This window comes from Histoplasma capsulatum, assembly GCF_000150115.1.
Source record: "Histoplasma capsulatum G186AR genomic scaffold supercont2.4, whole genome shotgun sequence".
In the NCBI taxonomy this organism is placed as follows: domain Eukaryota; kingdom Fungi; phylum Ascomycota; class Eurotiomycetes; order Onygenales; family Ajellomycetaceae; genus Histoplasma; species Histoplasma capsulatum.
This window is the reverse complement of record NW_025544804.1, coordinates 2156608-2171120: the sequence shown is the minus strand read 5'-3', so window position 1 is coordinate 2171120 and position 14513 is coordinate 2156608. Positions and strand designations below refer to the sequence as shown.

The window sequence follows — 14513 nt, the reverse complement described above, 5'->3', positions numbered from 1 at the left end:
AGTAATCATATGTTGTGACCAAACTAAGCTCCCTCAAATACAAAATACAAAAATGCGCATAGCAAGCGAGGCATGCTTGTATGAAATAATTCGATAAGGAAGGGCAGTCCAGCTACGATATCCGATACCCAGGAGTCCAGTTACTAATACCATTGCAATGCCTTCAACAGTCATACTTATTATAATAACAATACTAGTAGTGTAATTACGCGGTTCATGGCTAAAGCAAGATGTAATTTCACACCATAGGTCCAATACAATCATGTCGTCGTTGCTTGAGAGCAAAACCTTCCAGCACTGTCAAGGAAAGCAGTGAGGGGGTGACCCAAAATGAGATGTATTCCATATCTGTTCTTCATCAATCCGAGAGCTATCAACATTTGTCTGAAGTGCAAACAGAAGTGCAGGTAGATTTTCCTGATCCCCTGTGGAATATATATATATTGTTCTAGCAGAAATAAAGTGATATAAAGCGTGGACTGATATTACATATAAGCGGATTCAACAGTGGATTGAGTATAAAAGTCATGCCATAAGCGTCACCACGCTCTGGCATTCGCTCAGAAGTTAACTATCTACGTATAAGGAGGGTAATGTGCTGTAGAAACGGACAACTGCTATCTATCATACGGGAGGCGCTCAGGGCTTGCTTGTGCCTGTTCCTCATTACAATTTTCTGTAACTCATTACTTGCTATTTTTAGCTGGCGCTTTTCACTGCCTATTATTACTAGTAGCCGCTTCGCTCTATTCCGTACATATACAGAAAAGAGAACTATAATTTCTAGCAAGTGTGAGACCCTTAAAATAACGATAGACAGAGAACAGTCACCAGGGTCTATATGTATAACCAAAGTTCAACAAGAGGTGCCTGCTCATAGATAGTACTGAACCGTTCCTTCTCTGGGAGGTTGACAAAAGTAGACGAGGTGAGTTATCCAAATTGCACCCCCAGGCCTACTACTTTGATTTGACCAATGACTGATCCTGCGTAGGGATAACCGAGAAAGTATTACACTAAAAGTGGGTCGCGATAGTTCTGCAGGACCCGCTAAGTGCTTTTGTTAGGTTGGAGGTGAGAAGGCAACAACAAGCTCAAAATCAGCATATCGCTCACTCTCCATATCATCCCCCAGAACAATTCATGCTTCCTGACTCCAATACTTATATAGCATATACAAATAGGGGACTTTGCATAATACAGGCGGAAATGGGAAGCCAAAAGCGTATCGCCAAGGTATATCACTGCTCATCTCTAAGCCAACCCCTCCCCCACATTTTGCGAACGAAAGAAGTTAAACATAGGTGTCGACGGGTCCAAATCGCCCAATATAGGAGTTCAATGAGCTAATGGAGTCGCCCCCGACGGGCATATCCGTCACTCTCGCAAATGGCTCAGACCTTTATAACTGGAAAGTCCACATGCAGGGCCCTGAATCGTCACCATACAATGTATGCATTCCGCCCAAACAGTTCACCCAAGAAAGCAGAAGATTCCAGACCAAGCATATCGTTCCACACACACATCCCCTGTTATCTACCCAGGCTCACAACAGCGCACACCCCTCTCTACTCAATAGGGCGGCAAATTCATCATCAACCTCTCCCTCCCGAGCGATTATCCTTTCAAGCCGCCGACGGTCTCCTTTGACACAAAAATCTACCACCCAAACGTCACCAACGATGACAAGGGAAGTATGTGTCTTGGTATGCTTAAGTCCGACGAGTGGAAGCCCTCATCTAGGATCGCTGCTGTGCTGGAATTTGCGAGGCAGCTGCTTGTCGAGCCGATGCCGGATGACGCAGTCGAGGGCCGCATTGCAGAGCAGTACCGCGATGATCGGAAGAGGTTCGATGAGATTGCAAGAGACTGGACGAGGAAGTATGCCTCGGGGAAGTAGAATTGAGGGATAGAATCTTTTAGATACAGAGACAAAGGGAGCGGTGGGTAGGTTCCTGATTGCGTGCTTCCGGTCGGAGATGGGGGAGGGATCGGGCAGGTTGGATTGTTTTTACTATTATTTCCATACTATCTGCTTTCAGCTTTCTTTTCCTTGCATTGCCGTTTGGTTCTGATGCCTTTCTTGTGGGTTGGAGGTGAGCGTCATGGTTCTTGTTCTTCGGCTTCCTGTTCAACTCCTCCAATACTTTCTGTGGGCTCGTTAGGGATGCAATTTTTATTTTTATTTTTATTTTTTTTCGTTCTACATGTTGGGTTTCTTCGGCATATTCATGTTCATCGTCTCCAGCTTTGATGGGAGGAAAATTTTGTGTTTTTGGAATTGCATTCTGGTACCCACGTTGTCAAGCGTTTGTTTTCCATTCTTTCATTCTTCGCCAGTTTACCGTGCAGATGGATACGTTAGAATAAGAGAGGGGGTGGGTTTAGTAAATATACCGTCCTGATAGATACAGAAACCACGATCAAAGCATGTTATTAGCATCTGAATTCTGTCAACTACACAGTCGTGCCAAATGTTCTTGTTGATTAACTTGCACTTGCATAGCTAGTAGTGTTAGGATTCAAGGTTGAACAGGCATCAAGTAAATTAAAACTTCGGGCATTATTTTGCTCTTCTTAGTGAAACATGTGCAGTGCAATGTAGAGTGTGACGAAGGACAGTCCGTTGCTTGTAACATAATTAGTCGCCATTTCAAAGTTGCTGAGGGGATCCAGGATCACTAAAGGTGAGGTAGGATGGCTATCCAGCTCTCCAAGCAAAGCGCCATGCAAAGAGGTCTAATACGAAGAAGAAATTCTGTTGTATGTAACATTTGTTCCCCGTTGAGCAATGCAAATTACAGTGTGGATTTGTTCCACAAAGTATACTTGAAACGCGAACTGTGAAATCTATGAGGCTGCATGGAAGAGGTCCTTAGCTCAACATTACGAGGGTAGGATTTGAAGTCTGCACCACCTGAAAAATACCAAACGTTCTAGTCATGGTCGTTCGCACCTCTCTTCGGTTCGTATTACGGCCGTTCTTATTCTGTTATCCGATACCATATCATTTCCCTGCTGCTCGTTGCGCTTCTATCTCAGAACGTCGCCATGCGCCTGCGATAACCATGAGCTCACATCTCGTTCGAAACGGCTCAACTGTGACCCGGAGTCAACACCAACTGCTGCCCCACGACGTGAAATTAGAAGAAGAGGAGCTCCCAGATTATAATTCCGAAGATTTCTACCCAGTCAGACTGGGAGATGTGTTCAAATCTAGATATCAAGTCATCGCGAAGCTAGGGTTTGGAGTGGGCTCGAGTGTATGGCTCTGCCGGGACTTGAAGTGAGAAATGACTGGTGATTACAACATCTAGTTAGCCCCTCGAGTTCAGGTATCTGATGTCCTTTAGGTTCGGTGACTACCTAACTCTGAAAGTCTGCACCTGCAGACAGGAAGCTGGTGTCGCTGCCCAGTCTACCAATGAAGTGGCTGTAGCGAGACATATTCGAGCCGCTGATGTTGAACATCCCGGTGAAAGATACCTCCGACTCATAATCAGAGAGTTCACCATCTATGGGCCTGGGGGGGAACACAGATGCCTACTCTATACGCCTCAGGGGATGACTTATACTGAGTTCCGCAATTCACAGCCAGATCGCATGCTGGATAAGGCACTGCTCCAGCAGACTTACCAGTTAATCCTGATTGGTCTAGATCTTCTGCACCAATTGAGCGTGGTACATACAGGTATGATTCTGTGTCACCTCTGGAACAGGTTAATTCAGTATTCCGTGTGTCTGCAAACGACTGCGCTAATAGTTTTGTTCTCATTTTAGATATCTCGCCTAACAATATCCTTTTAGGTGCCCGGAGCCCCTCTGTGTTTTCCAAAATCGAGCAATCTGAGTTAGAGCATCCTAGCGCTCGCAAAGTCCTTCGGGACCGGACCATCTATCGGTCCCATTCTATGCCCATAACCGATGGCACGCCAGTTCTTTGTGACTTTGGAGGGGCTAGGATTGGCGAAAGGAAGCATCTGGGCGATGTGATGCCTGACTTCTATCGTGCACCGGAGGTGATACTAGGGATGGAATGGGACTACAAGATTGACATCTGGTCAATTGGAGTCATGGTAAGTTAACCACAGAAATAAGTTATTACCTGCAAAATATGCCCAACATCCTTTCATACCAAGAGCCAGTACATACCTGCTCACAATGTGGCAGGTATGGGATTTATTTGAAGGCGGTCGCCTTTTTTATGCCCTTAAAAACCGCATTCTGGATGATGAGCAACATCTTGCTGAGATGGTTGCCCTCATGGGGCCTCCCCCACAGAGCTTCCTTCAACGGAGTGAGAAATGCCGCAAGTACTGGGATGATGAAGGTTAGCATCTATTTGTACCATCTGTCCATCTCCTGAAAGCGATTTAAAACTGAAATTATCTTAGGACAGTGGATTGCGGCAACGCCCATTCCCGAGCAGTCGCTTGACACGAGAGAGTGGCGTCTGGAAGGTGAGGACCACAGGCTGTTGTTGGATTTTCTCAGCAAAATATTCAGGTGGCTCCCTGAAGAACGTGCTTCAGCACAGGAGTTAACATCCCATCCATTCCTGATGCAGCCGAGAAGTACAAAGACATCCTGAAACCGAATACTGTCAAAGTTGCTATGAAGTAGGCATGTCAGCAAAGCAGTCATTACATCTCCCTTATATACCTGAGCATGGAGGATGAGCATCCAAGCCAAAATGATGCTGCAACACACTATTCCACATTCAAACCTGACAAGGCTGACAATGTTATTGCATCAAAACATTGCTACCAGCAACATACAAAAGCCGACATATGCATTTATGGCATTCAAATAGCATTGATGGAATCTTATCTCATGTTCTGTCTCTGTTATTGTTAGAGTTATGTGTTTCTTGCCGTCTATTATATGTTGGGGGATCTGTTTTCATGTTGTCCTTTTGTGTCGGGAGAGCTGTGACATCATTGAGTGTTGATCCGACTAGACGCTAGAGTCAAAACAGCAAAGCTTATCGACTATTTTCTGTGAGACGGTTTCGACAAATTTCCATTTTTTTGAAGCAAATATGTCGCGTTTATTGACGGTGTTCTCGAATATTCAGCTGATCAAGTTTATGAGGGATTTTGCCTATAAATATGATCATGTTAGCCATTACTACGGCTACCTCAGACACGTGCCACTCAATCTATTATTGTGTTGTTCTCACTTAGCTAGTTAATATACACAACAACATTATTCTTCTACAGATTATGAAGCTTCTTGTAAGCAACAGAACCACTGCAATAATATATCAACTATATATTTATATATTATTAATATCGATATATATCACCAATATATCATCATCGACATTCATCACTAGATATCATTGATATATCACCATCAACATATATCACCATCACTAGATAATGATATCATTGGTAGAGATCAATCATTCAAGCAGGTGAGTAGATAAATAGGCAGGTAGACAGCCAGGTAGTCATCTAGTAAGCCAGCATTGCCAGATAGGTGGGCAGCTAGATGATGATGTTTATTCTTATAGAGATTGGTTGGATATTGAGCAGCCATGTTGGTTGGAAGGTAGGGAGGTAGATAGGTAGCTAGCTATCTAGCTAGCATTCCAAATTCTATCAGCAGTCGATCTGATATCGCGCAGGTAGGTAGGCAGATAGATAGGCAGATAGATAGATAGACAGCTATCTAGCATTCTATATTTCATCAGCAATCAATTGAATATCATGCAGTGAGATGGGCAGGTAGGTGGGTAGCTAGCATGCTTGATTCTATCAGCAATCAATCAGATATCACGCAGGTAGATAGGTTGCGTTTCTCTAATCAGTGTTCTTAATCACACTATATCATGTGATTTAGTGTCTCGACCTAGATGGTTGACAAAGCTGGGTATCCAAACACAACTCACATCAGATGCGGGTCGGACGATCACCAGTTTGCGGAATGCACCTAGGGAGGTAAATTTTTCGTCCCCTGTCCTCTCCAGTGGCTGCATTTTCGTCTCTCAACCGGCCTGGGTCAAGTTTTGACCAATCTTCCTTGAAGTAGCACGTATCAATTAACCCGGGGAAGGTGTTTTGTGAGCGTCCTCTTTCAAAGCAGAAGAGAAAATTCAAGCGCACAACTGGCTTGCTTATTTTGTTTTATTTATTTCATAGGTATGAGCGGTGCATAAATTGTGCTGATTATTGATGCAGGAATCCGGTTTTCGCGGTCTTTGCTTTCGCTATGTTGCCATCACACAGCAACAGATTTCTGCGTGGTTTTCCACTGGTTGGAGAGAAAATGACCGCTCTCAAAGGCATCCATGACATCCCACCGCCCATTTTGTAATTGGCGAGCCAATTAAAAAAGCGAGCGGCTACGAGATGAGCAACTTCCCGAAAACAGAAATCATCACAGACATCGCTGGCGCTGGCAATGGAATCATTGCCTCGTATCATTGGCGGTCCGTCGTGTTAGTGAAGGCTTGGAAGTGGCCGCAATTGCTCTGGGCTGGAGCTGGCTCAACTAGTCTGTCTTGGTAAGCGAAAGGCAAGCTCTGGCTTCGGCCTCCAGCACTCCCACCAGAACAACTCTATCTCAACCTCCTTTGACGCCGCCCTCGAATTGGCCTCTGTCGACTTCTTCGATTCCTCCATTCTTCCATGTCCCCGGGTTGACGGGACGACCCCTTTCTCTGCAATTGACCTCTGGCTGGCTCCTGAGAAGCTCGCGGGTGTTGTGACTCTGGAGCCCTTCGCGCTTTATTCCGTTCTTCCCACCCGTTTGTTCCGGGTTCCCACAGCCCGACCCGCTGCGCAGCTTCTCAGCCAAAGTTCCCAACGCTCCTTTACATCCATTTTTGCGAGTACATAATTACCATAACCTAATTGCCATTCTTTTAATTTGTTTTTTGGTTTCCGTTGCGGGGGAAAAGCGACCTCAAAGGCCAATCGAATTGTCGAAGCAAATGTCCAGAACGAGTATTCTCTTCCTCGGTGGCAATGGTCACACAAAATGGAAATGCCAGATACCATCCTCCCGATAGTCGAAACGATGTCAAGGGGCCTCAACAACGCCATGGCGCGTTTCCGCATCCATTAACAAAAGTTACCACTTCCGGTCTTCCCCAAAATGGCCCTCCCGTCAGCCCTGTCAGTCCCTACCGCGCATATCAACCCGGCAGATCTCCGACCTACCAACCTACCATTCCCGAAGCCTCCTCGAGTCACCTCAATATGGCCAATGCCCCTCCAACTCATCAATCGCCTACGAGCCATACTAGTCCCACTTACCGATCCCCGACGTATCAGGCGGCCACTGATCATGATAGTCAATCGTCATGGCTCTCTAGGAACGAGATGGAAAGGAGGCGACCAGCACTACATAATGGGAACCCTCGAATTGGTCTAAAATCTACCGCGTCAACTTCGAGTATTCGCCCAATGCAACATTCGCAGTTCCGCCTTGATCAGCTGCCGTTTACTTCAGGCCCTGCTCAGCTACGTTTCCCACCTCACTATCATCCGCCAGACGTTCGCATTGACAGTGAAATACGATCCAGTTCGCAATCTGCTTTGACAGCATCGAGCGCAGAACCAACTAGTGGTACAGAAAGAAGCAGCATTGTTACAAAAAACAGTTCTGTCACTGATTTATCGCCAGAAGAACCTGATATAGACGGAGGATGGAGTGTTGAGGACGCTATATCACTGTATCTAAATGGCTTTACTGATGATCCCCCTGACCCTGCGACTGGTTCTCCGACATATGTTGGAGAAATACCTGAGTCCCTGGTGAACGAAGCACCTGCGACCGGAACACCGATGAATGAGGTACCAATGATTGAAAGCCAAGTCGCTGAACGTCAAAGGTCTATGGAACTCCAGGAGGCTATAAACAGTGACATGGCTCATCCCGAAGCTCCTATAGCAGTTGAAATAAAACCTATACACGCCTCTTTCCAGCGTCAACCCATGAGGTTGGTAATACCTCCTGCACTTCCGGGTATAGTTCCACCCCCACGATCTCCTGCAACTAGCCTACGTGATCAATATGGCTTTCAAAGATCGTCAAGCCATATCTCACCCAGTGGTTACGATACTTGGTTTCGCTCCTATTCTGCTTATCAAGAGACCCGGAAACAGAAGTGGGAGGGGCTATTAAAGGAATATGGCTTGCCATGTGATAACCCTCCTACTTTTCCACCAAAGTCTGCCAAGGTCAAACGCTATATCCGGAGAGGTATACCCCCTGAATACCGCGGGGCAGCTTGGTTTTACTATGCAGGGGGTTACGACCGCTACCACAGATTCCGTGGTCGTTATCACCAGCTAGTCGAACAGACCATGAATGGACCATCAAATGACGACAAGGAGCATATTGAACGAGATCTTCACAGAACATTTCCGGATAACATCCACTTCAAGCCAGACCCTATACCCCAGCCAGGAGTCCATTCCTCTCCGGATAGCGGCAGCAGTAATCCAAAATATCTCTCTAAAACCCCAGAAGCCGAAATCATTCAATCATTGCGCCGTGTATTGTATGCATTTGCGGCGCATAATCCAAAGATCGGCTATACGCAGTCTCTCAATTTTATTGCGGGGATGCTTCTTCTGTTTCTTCCAGAAGAGAAAGCGTTTTGGATGCTTGACATTATCACATCATCCTACCTGCCTGGAACCCATGAGATCAGCCTTGAAGGCGCAAATATTGATCTCTGGATTCTCATGGTGGCTTTGAAAGATTCAATGCCTGCAATATACACTAAGGTTGCTAGCACAACGCCGACCACTCCCAAGTCTAAACCTCCACCAATCAATACCAAAACACGACTGCCCGACATTACTCTTGGCCTAACGAGCTGGTTGATGTCTCTGTACATCGGCAGTCTACCACTTGAAACCACGCTGCGCGTATGGGATGTTTTCTTCTATGAAGGGTCTAGAACCTTTTTCAGAGTCGCTTTGGCAATTTTCAAGAGCAGCGAAAAGGAAATACTCAGTCTCAGTGACCCGATGGAGATTTTCCAGGTGGTGCAATCTGCACCAAAAAAACTTATAGATGCGAGTGCTCTGGTAGACGAGTGTTTCACACGGCGATTCAGGCTGACCCAAGCCCGCGTCGAGGAGCTTCGTGCCGCCCGTAGAACCGCAATCAGGGAAGAAAAGGACCGACTTTCAATGCTGGCTAGTAGGGGGAACGCCCAATCTGGATCCAATGGATTGTCCACTGCTCGGGCGACAACCCCATTACCTACATCTTGGAGAAACCTGAAACACACGTTTAAATGAGCTGATACCCATTTCTTCTCTTTCTCCCATATTATCTTTAACTTATCCCTTCAATGCATTTTTGAATCTCGTCTCTTTGCCAGTGCTCGCCCCAAATTTTGGCACCTGTAAGATAGGCTAATGAGAAGCACCGAGAGAGAAATAAGAGATTTTTTTGGTTAACTGCCTTGATGGTTTCAACTTTCATTGTTGTGTATTTTCTGACCCTTCTCTTGCTCAATTGCGCACCTTCCATTTACGTGGTGTGGCACCAAGCAAACACCAAATTTCAACAATGAAATAATGAGAGCACATTTGGATATGGCACTGTGGATATATATCACTCTAAATGCTATTCCAGTCCCTCAGATTATTACAAGTCTTGGCCTGGCTGCTCCAGCAACTCTCTCTTCTGAAGTTTCACTCCTCCTATTCATGCAATTGGATATTTGCATTTTCGTTCTAATTTTTCTCCTCTTTTCTTTCCTTTTCTTTCCTTTTTTTACCTTGATTGCTATTTCCCCCTCTTTCCAAATTCCGTATTCTATTCATAATTCTTTCACTATTTTTGTGAGGAGATCATTATAATTTCAGGATATGTCATCCTAGTCTCTGGAGACCCTTAGGCAAAATGCCTACCTCACTTGGCCAGTGCATATTATGACCTCTCATTCGCAAATTCTTTTATTTTTCCTGTTTTTTCCAGGTCCACACTTTTATTGGCATTCCTTTCCTTCTTCACTTTCCTGTTGGCTATGTTCTTCTCACGGGCGTCTTCAAGCAAGGTTCCAACTTTTTGTACCATAGAGGATAGAAATAATCAGTTATCTTAGTTTCCAAAAAAAGAAAGAAAAAATAAATAAATAAATATCTTCCCTTCTTACATACATATTGTGACAAAAAACCGGCTTTTATATATGGAATGTCCGGGTCGGGGTTTTATTTTTGCCTTTCGTTTGCGGGGGCTATATCTATAACTATATATACATATATCTATATATATTTAAACGAGGACATCCTGATATTTTAACGAGTTCAAAGAAGCAGTTTATTAATAGAAGTGCATGGCTGTTCCAGCATCACCATCACCTACTTTAGATGCATTCTAGCAAGTTTGAACTGGGTAAATGGAATTTCCAGAGGCGAGTGAGTCTATTATTCCTGTAATTCTTTTGCTCCCGCAGGCCGAACAAATCTGCTTTGGGGCTTGTTGGTTGCTGGGTAATTTAGCATGGCATCTTCCCATCATTGGCGCCTTCGTATTCAAAGATTGCCCTGCCCCAAGAGCACACGAATGATACAGGCCCCCAACATGGGCCATCAACCACAAATACGATGGAACAGCTACGCAAAAATAAACTGCGGCTTTTTTTGGGGGGGGTTTTTTTTTTTTTCCGGCGTCTCTCTCATGCCATTTGTCAGGGCCACCAATGGTAACCAAAACCCCCCTCCTCCCCTGTGCCCCCGAGTCCGGAAACAACCACAAGCCTTGGTCCGGAACAATACAATAATAAAACTTGCGCAACGTTGGATAGTTTCCTAAAGAGATCTGTCCTCCGTTCACAGGCGAGATGAGGGTTAAACAGGTCACCGTATGCAAAGAGCTGCGTAACTGGATAGCGTCATTCACTTAATGGGCTCCTAAGGCCTTGAGTGAGGACTTTTTACGTTAAAAAAAGAGGAGCGCAGCTTGGACGAGATAGGTAGCTGCTGAGTGAGTGTATATTATACATGCTAGTATGTGTCCCTCCGCTGAGTGTATCTGGTTCGAGCCAGAAAGGGTCGGGGAGGGCAGGCCTGGTACTTCTCCCAAATGCAGCATATATCATACGCCATCAGCGGCTACGTCTGTGTTGTTATGGCTAAGTTCAACTATGGCCTGTTGGATCAGGGAGCTGGACCAAAATCACTATCTTTCCATTTCCCATGGGGCCAATGTGTCCTTCTGGAATCAACCCAACGAAACGATATCTTCTGCCATCTGGAGCAGCCAAAAAATCGCTCTAGTCGAAGCTTAGAGCGACCTTTCACCATATTCAGAGTTCAACCACAACGAGGAGTGTTAGAGGATATGAGCGGGTTGCTCCATCGAGCCCGAAGACGTCCATTTCTTATTTACTGGTGGCAGATCTTGCGCAGAGTTTCTGAAAACCCACTCACTCCCCTTCCCCTCCACCCGATTTTGATTTTTTATTTTTTTTGGCTCAAAGTTTTCCGGGATCCTGAGCCTCGAATCTCGTCGCTGACGACTATCCTCACATTGTCTGCCACGTAAGTATTAATTTCGACAACTCGAGACGAGTGAAATCTGAAATCTGGGCTTCGGGGAAAGAAATCGTCCCGCTTTGTCCGACAAAAGTAAACCCTTCGAGCGGCAAGTACCAACAAATGAATGGTCCGACAAACTCGGGTATGAGATATCTATCAGGCAATTTCTTGAAAGAACTTCCAAGATGAGAACGGTCTCACATCATTTTTTTTTTGATTTCCGCGGGCTTTAAGAAGAAGAACCCTGTTCAACGCAACCTGTCATGTCAGCGCTTTTTGCGAGAGAGGAACATGTTTGGTGTTTTTGAGCATCCGCGAACGAACCGAAATACCTCCCAGATAAGATTTGTAACTCCTTGAAAACGCCACGGTGGGGGAGGACGATATTAATTGCTGATGCACAAGTGCCCCTCCTACCTGATGTCATTGGATGCGCGAAGGAAAAGCCCGTGAAACCCGCATCGCATTGCGCTGTCGACGATAGTGAGGGAAGTCGTCTTGTGTGGCTTGGGGTGGAGTGGTGGGCGGATGTGTCAAATGTTTTAAGTCAGGCGGGAATGGACATCACATATGTGCTACGTGTTTGGAAGGCCATTTTCAATGATGGCCGACCTTGATGCGATTGGCTGGATAGCCCTCCATGGATACAGACCCTAACACATGGGACATGATGCAATTTTCTCCAGCATGTTCAGGGCTTTAGCTTGAGATTCCAACCGGCAAAAACTGCCTTCTTTAAAATTACATGTACTAGTCACCGCTCGGGGTTGGAGGGTGACAATCGCTTAGGGTATCGGTAACAGTATCTCAACACATCTCCTGTGTAGCTGATGCATTTTAGAGTTGTCAACGATTTGCTCACTACAGATGTATGGACATCAGAATTGGGTTTATCTGATCCGGGACGAACAAAGATGTTGGGTATTGGTCCTGTGGCAAGACCCAGGTGGTACCACGGAACCCAGAAAAAAAGAAAAAAAAGAAGGAAAATACAGAATTTTTTTACATGGTTAGCTTGTTTCAGGGGCTGTTTCCAGGAACAAATCGCGGAAGCAACGCCCTTGCAGCTGGAGCCGAAACAGTTCCACGGGCAAGCTTTTCGACACAACGTTCCATTTCTGACTGCTCATTCGTTTCTGACGCACGCCGGCTCGCCCCAGGTCATGAACTAGCAGGCACTAAGTAATGGCTCTAAGCGCTGGGGCGTTAGTTTGCCACCAAGGATGTTGTTCGTTGCGTATTCTTCACATGTCTTCATTTGCCAGAGCAGTCGACTCTGACGATTAGCACTGGTCAAAAGTGAGATCCGCAGTTCCTCAACTGAGATCAGGAGGGGTGACAGCATTAGAGCTTTTTTTTGCGAGGAACCACCAAGGATGGACAAGCTTGTCCCTTGAGGATCCAGCCTGCAGGAGTTGCGCGAGAGAAGAGCTAGAATACGGCTCATTTACGAATAATTTACGAATAATTTACGAGGTGAGAAGGTCTGACCACAAACGGGCGAACAAAAGAAGGTGGAGTCTGTGCTGTACGAATGGCTGGCTGTACTGCTGGCGTACTGCGTACTGTGTATCGGGCTATCCGCAAGCGCAAGCCTCTCGGCAGGCCGCGATCCGGGCGGGTTCGAGGCTCTGTCGACAACAGGCTCAACCCCCTCGCCCCTCGACGATGGCAGACTCCAAGGTTTTTCCAAACCTCCACCGCGCCAGCTAAGAAATTGGGTGATGGATCCTTCTCCACGCAGCCAGCAAAACGGCACGTCTTCCTTCTCGGTTGTGCTGGCGCTCTTCATAGCTCTCTCTTTCTCTCGCTTTCTCTCTCTCTCTCTCTCTCTCTGTGTGCACCGCTCCGCTTCCACCTCAACTTCTCCTCTTGTGCGACTGCATTGCAGGAATAGCCATTCATTATTGGGATTCGATCTTTAGTTTCTTCCTTCTCTTGCAGTCTCGCACCGATTGTCTGGCCCCTCTGCCCCACAGCCATCGCTGTCCCCGTCATTCTCTCCAGACACACAAGGATCCCGCTTCGCTGGTTGTTTCAGCGGGACCACAGTTCCTGTTTCTGCTGGCTCAGGATAAACAAGCTCTGCGTCTCCTCCCTCCGCATTCCATCCCGTCCGTGCCCTGAGGCATTCTAACTAGAAAACAAAAACACACGGACACCCAAGTTCCTGGGAATCTAAACAAGACACATCCATCTGCCAGTTGCCCGAGGCAGATCATTCCGCTCTCCCTAACGGCACTCATATTATCGTTATTTTTGCCACCTTGTTTAAGCAGCACGATTCAATTCCTTGCTAATCATAAGGTGCCCGACGCCACAGGGTGACGAGGCGTTCAGTTTCTCTCCGATCGACAGGTGCGAAGATCTGGTGGAACTGTTCCATTCATAGTTGCACACTTGCTGCCCCTAACCCAAGCCCCTTGCAGCCTCCCAACCTTCTGCCTCCTGGCGGCCTTCTCGCTGCTGCATCCCTCTCTTCCCAAAACACGCCGTCTTGTCTATGATTCCCTGATATACGTCTCCATGCCACATCATCATTCGTTTGAAATACTCCTTTAAATATATATCAATCGTTCCATCTTTGTCCATTCTCTCGGCGCTTTTTTCTTTTTTTGGGGGGTATCGCTCTGTGGCTGGTCTACAAGCATTGAACCCAAAAACCAGCTTGGCCTGGTTTGTTTCTCTCCTTCACTTCAACATTCTTTTGCGAGGTTCTCGAGGGAGCTCGCGAAAAGCAAAAAACCCATAATGAAATCTGCACATATCCTTCTATCAGTTTTTGGCACAGTCGCTGCAGCGCATGAGAAAAGAACAGACGGTGGAACAGGCGGTGGAACGGGCGGTGGAAAGGACACACATGGCGATGGCCCTTCTGCCTCTGAGCTCCTCGATGACAGGCTTGGGCGTCTATGCCTCTTAGTTGGGGGATGCATTCTCGCGTTCTTCCTAATCTGGCACAATGCCATTCGATTTTCAAACCATATACGTCGGCTTACG

At 46.3% G+C, this 14513-nt stretch overlaps 6 protein-coding genes across 6 annotated transcripts in view; 5 read left to right on the top strand and 1 right to left on the bottom strand.

Annotated features, from left to right (window-relative positions):
• Positions 1 to 1209: 1209 nt before the first annotated feature.
• Positions 1210 to 2388, top strand: HCBG_03767 (ubiquitin-conjugating enzyme; the record flags this gene model as incomplete). Its single annotated transcript, XM_045430816.1, has 3 exons — positions 1210 to 1236; positions 1335 to 1451; positions 1580 to 2388. 3 exons carry the CDS (start codon positions 1210 to 1212, stop codon positions 1898 to 1900), a joined length of 465 nt encoding a protein of 154 aa, XP_045288959.1.
• Positions 2389 to 3068: 680 nt separating this feature from the next.
• On the top strand, positions 3069 to 5005 carry HCBG_03766 (protein kinase; the record flags this gene model as incomplete). Its single annotated transcript, XM_045430815.1, has 5 exons — positions 3069 to 3286; positions 3354 to 3691; positions 3781 to 4076; positions 4171 to 4330; positions 4395 to 5005. The coding sequence occupies 5 exons, from the start codon at positions 3069 to 3071 to the stop codon at positions 4589 to 4591; spliced, it is 1209 nt and encodes a 402-aa protein (XP_045288958.1).
• Positions 5006 to 6974: 1969 nt separating this feature from the next.
• On the top strand, positions 6975 to 9266 carry HCBG_03765 (GTPase activating protein gyp3; the record flags this gene model as incomplete). Its single annotated transcript, XM_045430814.1, has 1 exon — positions 6975 to 9266. The coding sequence occupies one exon, from the start codon at positions 6975 to 6977 to the stop codon at positions 9264 to 9266; it is 2292 nt and encodes a 763-aa protein (XP_045288957.1).
• A 1792-nt stretch (positions 9267 to 11058) lies between these two features.
• Positions 11059 to 12130, top strand: HCBG_03764 (uncharacterized protein; the record flags this gene model as incomplete). Its single annotated transcript, XM_045430813.1, has 2 exons — positions 11059 to 11516; positions 11893 to 12130. The coding sequence occupies 2 exons, from the start codon at positions 11059 to 11061 to the stop codon at positions 12128 to 12130; spliced, it is 696 nt and encodes a 231-aa protein (XP_045288956.1).
• Positions 12131 to 12523: 393 nt separating this feature from the next.
• On the bottom strand, positions 12524 to 13305 carry HCBG_03763 (uncharacterized protein; the record flags this gene model as incomplete). Its single annotated transcript, XM_045430812.1, has 2 exons — positions 12524 to 12691; positions 12976 to 13305. 2 exons carry the CDS (start codon positions 13303 to 13305, stop codon positions 12524 to 12526), a joined length of 498 nt encoding a protein of 165 aa, XP_045288955.1.
• A 959-nt stretch (positions 13306 to 14264) lies between these two features.
• The window catches only part of HCBG_03762 (uncharacterized protein), a gene marked incomplete at both ends in the record, with an annotated part of 2698 nt that continues 2449 nt past the window's right edge, over positions 14265 to 14513 (top strand). Inside the window, one exon of the mRNA XM_045430811.1 lies at positions 14265 to 14502. Coding sequence (XP_045288954.1) covers positions 14265 to 14502 — 238 coding nt within the window. The remainder of the gene's footprint in view (positions 14503 to 14513) is intronic.